Source organism: Notothenia rossii, assembly GCF_949606895.1.
Source record: "Notothenia rossii genome assembly, chromosome: 7".
NCBI lineage: Eukaryota > Metazoa > Chordata > Actinopteri > Perciformes > Nototheniidae > Notothenia > Notothenia rossii.
Genome location: NC_136905.1, coordinates 10156998 through 10169016, shown reverse-complemented (window position 1 = coordinate 10169016; position 12019 = coordinate 10156998). Strand labels below are relative to the sequence as shown.

Here is a 12019-nt window from a genome sequence, read left to right as displayed (position 1 = left end):
GCACGCTGCTCAATCCAGAAGCAGCAGGCCGTGAGGAAAGTTCCCCCCCCCCCCCCCAACCACCATTACTTTATCACACTCACACTTGTCCCCTCTCACTCTCCAACCCCTTGCAGCAGCCTTTCGTTATCCGGGTCATTACCATATGCTTTTTGTCCATTCGCACTTGTTCTGCATATCTCCCTTACCTCTCCTGCTCCTCCTGTCTCTCCCCATGTTTTATGCATACACCAAAACCGCCCCACGTGTGTCCAGAAATGGGTGTGCGTGAAGGTTCACTGCTAATGCCCTTTCTACCACCATGTTTTATGCATTGTGTTGTCCTGGCGAAGATGTGTGTGTGTGTGTGTGTGTGTGTGTGTGTGTGTGTGTGTGTGTGTGTGTGTGTGTGTGTGTGTGTGTGTGTGTGTGTGTGTGTGTGTGTGTGTGTGTGTGTGTGTGTGTGTGTGTGTGTGTGTGTGTGTGTGTGTGTGTGTGTGGCGACCCACTGTTAAACCTTTCAAATTAGCATGAACCATGTCAGGAGCAGCCAAGCCACGTTAACCTTCTATCACTGATTTCTCCCCTTCTCTTTATGCCATTCTTCACACTCCATAAATCTGTCTCTCTCCTCGCTCTCACACTCTTCCCTTCCTTCCTCACCTCTGTCTCCTTCCCTCTCCCTGCTGCTTATCACTTTGTTTGCATCTTCATTCTCTCTCCATTACTTCCCCTTGTTCCTATAAATGTCCCCCTCCTTCTACACCCACACTCATCAGCACAATCTATTAGCTTGTGCGTGTGTGTGTGTGTTTTTGTTTATGTGAGCCTCTTTGCTCGAGGTGTGTTTAGGCCGAATCCTGTGTGTTTTCCAGCAATCGTTTGTGTGCAAGAGTGTGTCTGTGTTTGTGGGGCACGTACTTCAGTGTGAGCGTGCACACACATGCATGCGCGTGTGTCTGCTGGCATAAAAGGTTGTTATGTGCTTTAGGTGTTAATTGGCTGAAGAGCTTCGTTAATATTCTCCTTGCGAGCCTGCTCGTCAGGAACAGAGCTGGCAAACTGATGAGTGTGTGATTTTCCTCCAGAGAGAGAGAGAAAGAAAGAAAGGGGGAAAGAGTAACAAGAGCGACTTCAGTTCAAAGACCCTCTGTAAGGTCAGAGTGAGAGAAGAGTAGAGCAAGAATTAGGAAAAAGCACCACAGGCGGAGAGACAGGAGGGAAAGGAGAGGTTAGCAACAGACATGGAGGGAGGGGGGAAAGAGAGATGTGATAACAAGCCATAAAGGGTTCCATTGAGGCACTGGGTGAAAGGAAAGATGATATCATGCGAGGGAGAAATTATCCTTTTGTTAGGCGTTTGTGAATTGGCAGAATGGGGGCAAGGCAATTGGCAGAGAACCCCCCCCCCCCCCCCCCCCCTACGGCAACACACTGCTAACCTGCTTCCTCTACACCTAACTGTACAAGCCTTCCTCCTCCATCAAACACAAGAAGCTGCTGCCTTGACAAGTTGATCTGCACATCAATTACACATCCACCTGGAAAGGAAAGAGCAAGATGTTGAACGGGTGCATATATATATATATAGGCACAGTCGCACAACAGCGAACAAAAGAGCCCTCCAAGCGTGCAACTCAACCACAGGGAGCAGAAAGATAGAGACATGCACCGCGGCGGAGGAAACAGTGAGTGGAGAGTCTTGGCCTGTCACTGGGAGGTATGATGACACACAGATAATGGGTGTTGCTCCCAGCAGGTCGCTGTGAAGCATGTGGCTCGCAGCACACACAGAAACACTCATTAGGAGGCTCATGCCGTACCTCCTCTACTTGGCAGGTAACACTGTTTGCATTTATCTTACTGAATAAGGGATGACTGAGCTTAGCATTCTGTTGCATCCCAATGGGGGGCATTGCATGGTTCTGCATAATGTAATATGCCTGTAATGCCTTCTCATACATGTCTTTCTAGGAACGCATGTATGAGAATAGCAAGACTACAGTGTCATGTCTGCATTACAAAGCTTTCAGCCTTGTCGGTCTATACTTAGCCTAACACCTCGTTTCCTGCTGTTCTCTTTATCTTGGCGAATGAGGATACCTGCAGCTACCTATAATCACTGACTGCTAGTGCGACAGATGTTATTCACCCTAGCAATAACTTTCCTGGAGCCCTTTTCCCACATAAGATGGCCCCTACAGCAGTATCTACCCATGTTTTGTTATTTTCTGTTCAAACTAAAAGGCACACTGTCAACGATTTTGCCCCTGATGTGTCGCAGTGGCTTTGACTCAATATCATTCCTGCTGTGCTCCGCATTAGTCATTCACAATTCAACCCTGTCAAAATACATATACTAATTTGCTTTGCCAATTACGTTTTGTGGGGAAAGTAATTGCTGTGGTGATTACATTTAGTGGCAGTGTTTTCCAGTCCAGGAGGTTTGACTGTCTTAAACAGCACAGAAGTCACATGGGGGAAGGTAGGGTAGACGGTTGCAGAGCAGAGGGACTTTGACACATGGAGATGAGGGGGTTTTAGTTCTGTTTAGAAAATGTGATTTGATTTTGTGGTATATGAATAGCTTTAATATAAATCTGATTGCATGCCTGGAAAGAAATAAGCTCATTTGTGCCAAGTTGGTTGATTTCCAGACACTTCTTTGTTTGAACAATTAGCAGGAGTTATGTTTTTGACCTGAAAGTGTCAAAACATTTTACCCACTAGCACAAACGAGGAAGATTCCCCAGCATTGGATGTGAGGAGACAAATTGCACCTCTTACTCACATTATGTGTGGCCCCAAGACGGAAACATTTCAGTTTTTTCTTCAGGATGGAATCATGTTTCACATATCTGGTGTTTACTGAATATCTAATAAAGCAAATTCATAATAGTTCAACGAAACGCTTTTATATTTAAGCATTGAGCTTTAATTAGCTCCTTTAACTTCAATAGCGTCCTCCTTGAATAGAACTGTCACATGAGAGTGTTTTGTTCTGATACGCCTGCTTGATTATTTTCCAGGCTTCGAAAAAACCCACTAGAATTGTCCCCTTAAATGCACAGTTAATGCAGGGTAAATGTGTATGGGGATGAGCCTAATAGGATGTCCACAATGGGTATTATGGCAGCTTAATTGTCTTTTCTTCCACACTGTAAAACCAGTGAAGGGACGCTGCCAAGCCTCCTAGTTTCCTGTAGAAAAAGGTGGTATGTACTTATAACACACTGCCTGCTTATATATTCACATCCAAACAATGTGATTTCCTAGCAATTCAAAATTCTGTTTGGGATTCTTGTTATCCTGTCATGATGTGACATATTGACTTGTATTTATTTGCCATGCTCCACTGTGAACAGACTGTGGAAAATAAAGAAAATCAAAACTTTGTAATCCTGTGTGGTGTGAAGGAAGACGATTGGTGTCAGCCCGAAATGTACCCAAATGATTCGGCCACATTGATCCCTGTGCCCAGGAGCATGAGGTGAACAGGAAGTAGCCCGAGCCCAGCCTTTAGAAAATGCAGTCACTGATAGTGTTCATAGATCGAGGAGCTGTGACTTTTCTAATTAGAGAGTTCAGAGCGAACCCAGTTGAATTAGCTTGGCTCTAGGCCAGCTATTAACACCCAGTCAGACAAACAAGAAATCAGAAAGAAGAGAGGGGAAGGAGAGCAGAATGCCAAGGAGGGGCTACACATACCAATCGTTATGTGAGTGCACTTAAACCGGGGTCAAAATACTTGTTGTTGTAAGAAAAGGTGGCTTATAATTTGGTAGTTCTAATGTTCTCCTTATAGCGTGTCCAAAATCAAGAACATTGTTTTTTCAGTATCTTGATTACACTGAGAGAAAATGAGGACATTCCATTTAGCTTTATCCAAAGCAATTACCAATTACAGGGATATTCTCCCTGGAGTAACTAAGGGCTAAGTGCCTTACTCAAGGGCACACTAGTGGTAGTGTTCCTGGTGGGATTTGAACTCACAACTTTCCGATCTTCAGCCCACCTCACTATCCATTAGACCACCACTATCCCCTGTGAAGTTAATACATTCCTGTAAGTGTTTAAACTTTGTGGTAGTCTGGGACTTAGTGGCAGACTAATAAAACCAACGTTATGAAAGAAAACTTTAACTACTGTTTGAATTGAACTCGTAATATACACAATCTATATTCATGCCCATTTATATGCATGAGTCACCATGCCCACGTTAATTTAACCACACTAAATACTTGGATGTTCACTTGTGCTGAAACACCCTGGAGGACATGTTCATTTGATTTATCTTTACCTTTCAGGGACATCTGCCCTCTTTCCCTCTTTGCCAACTAATAAACCCTCAAGATTGCCGCCTACACAGACACATATACATATAACCCCCACAACACTCGAACGCACACACTAACACACACATTCTCCCAACCCACTCGCCCCCACAACCTCAAGGGAGACATACGTAATAAATTCGACACTTCCGCTTACCCAAGAAGCGCCTTAAGGACAAAGAGAAATTTAATCTTGGATAAGCCTCCCGATAGAATCTCTGCATTAGCCCTCTGCTGCTGGTTCACAGCTATCCCATCAAACCGCGTACCTCCCACACCTTGGCCCGATTCCCTCGCATCTCTCCTCCTCTACCCTGCTTGTTTATTTTTTCCCTTCAAATTTCCTCTCCTCCCTTACGACTCTCAAACACCACTTTTCACTTTCCTCTCCTTTGTCCTTCGTCTTTAGTTGCCCTCTTATTGCACTTTGCACTTTGACTATCTTCTCCCACTTCTTTTCCATTCTTTCCCAGCAGCCTCTATCCCTCCCATCTATTCTCAGCTGGGGAACATACTGTATATATCTATATTTCTGTTCCTCTCCCATGTCGGAGCGCTTTAATACCAATGGTATTAAATGCTGGCACGACCTCCTTGGCATTCTTAAGCAGGCAGGGATCCTTGTAAGGCTGTTTGAGTGCTTAATATTTTCAGCACGCCGCTGACTTAAGCCCCTTAAGTGCTTTGGCAACACTTATTCCACGGTGGCACCAATGAAGCCCATTAAAAATGTGATTTGGATGAGACAGAGCGAGAAAAAGAGACAGAGAGAGAGAGAGAGGAAGAGAGGATGGGGGACACAATTTGCTATTACCTCCCTTCCTTCCGCACACACTGCGACAAAAACAAATACACCCATCAGGGGGTAGCCCACACAGGGACTCTGACACACAACTACACACACACACACACACACACACACACACACACACAGACACACACACACACACACACATTCGCCAGTAGTGCGATGTTTTGTTGTGTTTTTATTTAGGTCTGTAATTATGCCCTTTGTTACTCGATAAAGCACTTTGTGATGACCCTATTTGGTTAAAAGCGCTTGATAAATAAATTGACTTTATTTGACTTGATAATAGGGAGCAGCATGTTACAAATTGAATGCACAAAGATATTTGTAAATACAGCGTGTGGGAGATTAGGACTCATAGTTTATGATCAGTTGATTAAGAACAAGCAGAGGCGCAATTACCATAGCAAGAGTGTGTTGCCTTTCACATTTTACAGCACAATGAAAGTCACAGACACAGAGCCTACTGTCGTTAGCCTCCACCATTGGCTTTGTATTGCCACTTTTATTGCCAATAGCAGTAATGTTACTACATGTGGCAATGATCACAAACAAAGGAGTGTGGGGATGCAAAATATACTGACAGGTTGGTCTAGCTCTTAGCAATGATTTCTGTTTCATCAGTGTAAAAATATGGAGGTGGTATATTTTATTGAGCCAGGTTCACATCAGCATAATTCATAACACAGTCGCGTTCATTTTTTCGCTGTATCCACTTCCACTTTGAATTACAAATGTCACACATAAATATGTACAAAGTCCTTGTCAGCAGACAGCCGCGCGCATCCCTACAGCCGTAAAAATGGCCGTTTAGCATAAAGAGCACTGTGATGCCTCTGTGTGCGCCTGCATGGATAAATTAATGGGCAGTAGCAAGTGAAAAGGGCCAAACAGACAGCTAAATGTACACTCTGCTTCAGTCAGCACTGGACAGACGAGCACATTCAGGGACACACGCCGCCACTGTTTGTTGACCTGAAAGAGGACCATTGTCACTGCTTCCAACCACACACACACTCATCTCTAACCTTCACAAAATAGTATGCAAAATATGCAGACACTGATCCCACATTGACACACACACACATACTAAGCAAGGGGAGGGTGGCCAGGGTTATATAAACAAGTGTCAGACAGAAAACGGATAGACAGACGGATGTGATCAACACACTACCACATTTGGGATTATAGCTATTTTGATAGATCAACAGGAAAGAACCGAAGCGAAAGGAGAACAAACTTTAAGGAACTAACAAGCCTGCACGGATTGACGGGAGGACTGGAGGAAGCGGAGAGAGGAAGAGGGCAGAATGGATAAACCAAACACAATTTGAGGGGTGAATTTGAACAAGTGACTTTCTTTTTTTTGCAGTCGGTCTACTGCCAGGCCTCAGACCTGCTAGGATCGAGTTGCTGGTGTTCACCAACCCACAGTCATTTTCTCAGCGCCAGCCAGTTGACCGGTGAAGTCAGCGCTGTAGGGAAGATTGGCGATGATCCACTTTCTGCCTCGCCAGAAGTGTCGGGGCCATCGCCGTTAGAGCTCCTTGTGTTTGCAGTGGCTCAGACAGTGAGAGTGTGTAGTAATCCTAAGGATGACACCCGCACTTTATTCCATCAGATAGCGCTCAGTGAAGTGTGCGGTGAAGCTCATCACGCTTTGTCTCTTCACTACAAACACACATATTTAACAAATATACAAACACACCGACGATGCATTGGATCCTGACAATCAGAGGAGCTCTGTCCGGACCCTAAACACAGCAGACTTTCAGATCAGTGTGTATGAGTGTGTGTGTGTATCTGGAGGGCACCCGGTGGAGCATGTTTGAAAGGTAGAGTAAGGCAGGTTGATGCTGCCCGAATACACTTTTTGATAGGCTGTGATTATTCTGAGTAGTCTAGAATTACCATGTCAAATCACTGTCCATTTACGCTACAGTGTGTACATGATAGCGTATCAAAAGAGTTCTCTCATTCAAGCGAATAATGGTAGATACCTTGTGTGAGTAATGCGCAAGTCTCTGGGGTAAAGTAGCAGACTGAAATGTGTAATATTTGAAACTAAAGCGTCTGACTGCTGTGTGTTCCTAGCAGGTTGGTTATTCTACACAGGGCCAGCATTTCCACTCTCTGTCTTTATAGAGCAGTACTCGAGCTCAATGGATTTTATTTAACCTTAGCTATCTCCAGATGGGTTGTAGTGAGATAGTGTTTCTCTCCAGAGGCCTGGCTGGTTTGGTTATAGCTCAAAGGGAACATTGACTCCTGCCCACCGATTTGTGGAGTGAGAAGTGCGGGAAACCCTGTTTTACTATTCAATACAATACAATGTCTTCAAGGGTTAACAATGTTGCCTTATATTTCTCTGTCTCTCCTTGAGGGCATGGCAATGTAGGTAGGTAGCTCTATTTCAAAAGTTAGCACTCAGTCAACATCAGTAGAAATACACTTGACTCAGCCTGTATCCGACTGAAATATTGTATTATTGATGTTTTATTTTCCTTAGAGCGGTGCGGTTTGACCTACACGAGACAAGCAGTCTGCTGTTGTGGTTAATTGTGTGGCTGATGTGAAGGGCGCTGAACTAGCTTAGCTCCAACTTTGACACTGCAGCGTAGCCCACACTTACTGATGAGCTAATTAAGTTGTCCTTCATTTGGTTAAAAATCACAGCTGACATAACTGAATTCCCTCTCTGGTATAGAGCATAGTATTTCATGTCTGCTTTGATCACATTTGGCATTGGTTTTTGTGGTTTATTGATCTGAGGCACCAGTCTCAGGAGGCTCAGAGCACTGTGGTAGAAAAATAGGTAGCCTAGCAGTGTTTGCTTTTGTTTTTGTTTTGCTTTGATGGAACTGAGCAGCTTCTGCACTGTATTGGTTTAAGACAATTCATGTCAGTTATTTCTAAGCAGCACAAGGTGCTAAAGTCAACAGTGGTACTCTCTGTTGCTCTATGCTTTTCACTATGTGCATTGTGATACAGTGTCTAAATCGCTAGCTCTGTTAGCGCCCTGAGCGCTAGCCAAGTGTCTAGTGGATAGCGTGCAAGCCCTGGCTACAGTTCATTTATTTGTGACTTAGCATCTAAAGCAGTTTCTTTGCATGTGTTGTGTTCCAGTTAGCACATAAGAGTCCTTTCTTTAAGTATCCTCAAACAACAACTTCTGTCTGATTGTAATGCAGTAAAGCCGGGCAGTTAGCCTGTGCACGTGTCTGCAGCATCACAGTTGAGGACATACACAGTGTTAGTGTGTGTGTGTGTTTGTTTGTGGACTAGCTTGTCTTTAGCAGTGCATGCAGGGTCACAGAGGAGCCATTGATCAAACGTGCACATCCACACACACACTCAAACATACACACACAGCTTCTAAATACACAATGAAGCCTGTCCGGAGCTCTGTCCTCTGTCGCCTCCTCCCTACACCCTTCTCACCGGCCCTATGCAGCCTGGTCCTGGTCCTGCTCTGCCTTACTCGTAAGTCATGCACGCATCAACACACACATGTGCACACCTATACAGATTTAATGAGTCGTGCAGTATCGATTCTAAAAGTGTCATCAAACCCCAAATAAGTCAGGGAGAACAAGCACATAGTGTAATGTTCACATGCACACACTCGTATCATATTACAGCAAGGAAGTGGCAATCTAGTGTTTGTAAGCTCCTTGTTCTTTTTAATTTAAACTCCCTGCAGATATATCTCTAAGTGTTGTAATACGATGCCTCCGTTATATAAAAAAGAGCACATCTGTGTATAAGCTACTCCCGTAATTGGTGTAAATTGATACAGAATGAGATCCAGTGAATGCCAAGCACGTGACCAAGGGAGGAAAAGCTTGGGACGCATTGACGAAATTAGAGCTTCAAATACTGATAATTAAGTTAGAATTGGTCATTAAGTCTAAGAAAAGAGAGAATTGGAAGACAGGAGCATATGCCCAGGAGGTGGTGATACCGGGGAATGGACCAAAAAGGAGTTACGAATGAAAACAGAGTGTAAGAGATAGCTACTGTGAAACCTTTTTCTCAGCCCTCGTTTGAAGAACATCATAAAAGAAAGTTGAACCCCAGCGGGAGAGATAATGAACGAAATGGAGTGGTTGTCGAAGAGAAAGAGAATGGGTGAATGCAAGACACCAGTATATAATGAAAGAGAGAAAGACAGACACTAAGGAAAGAATGATCTGGTAATATAGAAACTTGCACTGTAGATGTGAGGGAGCAGCGGAGGCAGCAAAAGAGAAGTATCGAGACAGAGATGGAGAACAACGCCGTCTCTGTGTGTGCAAGAAAGACAGAGATGGAGAGGAAGGATACGGAGATAAAACAACAGACTGGGTCTCAAATAAAAAACTACATTAGGTCGAGATATGAAAGCAAGAGTCATAAGAATGATTGAAGACAAGGAAGAGATAGAGAGAAAAAGTGTTACATGAGTCTAGTAGGATCAGAGGCTGAGTTGCTATTAATACTTCCTGTCATTATTATTATTTTGCATCTAATACAGGGAGATGTTTTTTCCCCTCTGCTCATTGGTAAATAAGTGCTGTGTTGATGTGCTGCTGTGCACAGTACCTCCCCTTCTGTGCCCGCCAAAATCTCCATTTTTCTTTTGCATATTAGATCAACAGGACATTGTGTATTGTGGGATGTTTAGGGGGATGCTGTGCGGGGGTGACAATGGGGGAGTGAGGGATACAGAGAAAGAATGAGTTTGTGTTTTGGCAGTCAGCGTGGTTATGTAATTCATGCCAGTAGTTTTTGTGTGCACATCAACTCCCATTCAACACAGAATCACACACACTTTTGCTTATGAGTGCACGCACACGCCCGTACATTTCCTCCCTCCCATACACACATTCATTGGCATCACACACAGATACACACGAAAGGGAAGGAAGCCATGTGGTGGATTTTGAAGGGGGTGTTAAGACCAGTTCCTTTGGCTGTGGTGAATCCCTAGTGGGGTAGCCGTCGCGTAATAGCCCTGTAAATTTCCTTTAAGCCGCTGTTGGGGTGTTTGTGGTGGCCATTGTCGCACTGTTGTTGGGGCTGTGACAGACCCAGGCCATAAAAGGCTTCACAGTAGATAGAGCGAACTGTCAGGAGAGAAAATAGAAACTGGGAGACAGGAAATGGAAGGAATGAGAGGTGATGATGGTGGTTGGTGAAGGGTAAGAAGAGGTGAACAAGAGAGCAGAATAAGTAATGGGATGGGTGGACAAGAGGAGTGGAGAGCGCTCAGGGAGATGCAATGCAGCGCGAAAGGAGAGACGAGGGGACCCACTGAGAGAGGGACGAGGTGATTGAAATACACCAAAGGGCCATAGAGACATAAAGATGCGAAGGTCAAAACAAGCCATGCTGCAGCGGGGAGGGGGGGTGAAAGGAAAAAGGGGGATGAGAGGATGGAGGAAGTGTGACTGGGAAGCAGAGTCAAGAGTGTTTAAAAAAAGATGTGAAATATGAAAAATGAATGAACGTAAATGTTTCTAATGAGAGGTCAAGTGTGACCAGGGATTACGCTCAATGTATCGGTGGGCGATGGAGAGAGGGGGAGGTTCCTGACGAATGGGGAGAAAGATTATCAAAGAACACAGACGGAGAGAGGAAGTTGAGAGAGAGCTTTATAACTTGCAATAAAATAAGATTAATTAGAGAATAAGGGAGGAAGCAGAAACGATATATTCAGTCTCTCGCTCCACACATTTATTTCGTCCCCCTGCCCCACTTTTGTTTCTGTCTTTCCCCGTGCTCTTTTCCAGCACACTATAAAAACAGCGCGATTATGCCGCAGACTTGAGCTGCAGAACAAATCACATTTGGGGAAGGGGAGTGTGGAGATGGAACCAGCACAGAGGCAGGAAAAGATTCCCACTGAGTCAGAAGAAGAGAAAGAAAGAGAGAGATTGCATGGCAAAGAAAGCCTATTGCAGCTTGGAAGAAAACTATTGCAAGGGTGGAGGGGGGAGAGGACAACATGAAGAACGAAAAGAAGGGATGGAAAGATGGAGAAAAGAGAACGCAACTAACGGGAGAGAGAGAGAGAGACAGAGAAAGAGTTGCAACAATTCTCCTGAGGCCCAGGAGCTTTAGGACAGCTCCGATGAGGAAGATGCATGATGAGCAATGCAATAACAGATAAGGGAGAAGAGATGGAGGAAGAAGACAGGAAGAAAGGGATTGATGAAGGAAGGAGGAATAAAGGATTAGATCAGGCTCAAGATGGAGAGACTGGGGGTTTGAATAAAAGGAGAAAAGAGGAAGATGGTGAGAGTGAGATTAGACACGGAGGCAACCGGTGGAGAGAATTATGAGATGTGGACTAAGTGGAAGCGCGGGTGGGGAGGGGGGGGAGGTGGGGTGTGTGGTTTGCTAAAAAAAAGGAAGTGAAGGAGGACGGGAGAAAGCGAAAGAAAGGAGGTAATGAGGGAGACGAGAGCGAAATTTGTAAAGGATTATGTATTATTTATAGAGGGAATCTTTTTTTCCTTCTTTGCATTGGATTTGATTGGCAGAGTGCTGGCTCCCTGTGAGAGATGGAGTGATAATTTTAGACAGGGATAAGAAAAGGGGGGAGAGAGGGATTGGGGGAGAGTGGTGGGTCTGCATAAGGGAGTTATGGAGGGGAAAAAACGTCAAAGTCAGCTATTTTAGAGAGTCAGTGCACTGCAACGCTCTGTGATGAACCTGGAGCAACACACACACACACACACACACACACACACACACACACACACACACACACACACACACACACACACACACACAGACATTGTAATCTTCATTTGCATACATACTGTGGAAACCGGCTCGCCTCGCTGACTCGGGGGATAACGGGAAACATGTACATCCAGATGGGGAGAGATGGAGAAGTTGCCAACGGACG

At 44.7% G+C, this 12019-nt stretch overlaps 1 protein-coding gene across 6 annotated transcripts in view; it reads left to right on the top strand.

Annotated features, from left to right (window-relative positions):
• The window catches only part of cadm4 (cell adhesion molecule 4), a gene marked incomplete at its 3' end in the record, with an annotated part of 151543 nt that overhangs the window by 102006 nt on the left and 37518 nt on the right, over positions 1 to 12019 (top strand). The window contains exon 1 of one of the 6 annotated variants that reach the window (XM_079640089.1): positions 6256 to 8604. The exons of 1 other annotated variant lie outside the window; for it this stretch is intronic. In XM_079640089.1, coding sequence (XP_079496215.1) covers positions 8424 to 8604 — 181 coding nt within the window. In that variant the 5' untranslated portion in view covers positions 6256 to 8423. Of the gene's footprint in view, positions 1 to 6255; positions 8605 to 12019 lie in introns of those variants that run through there. 4 more of the 6 variants (XM_079640088.1, XM_079640093.1, XM_079640092.1 and 1 more) reach the window with 4 other exon arrangements.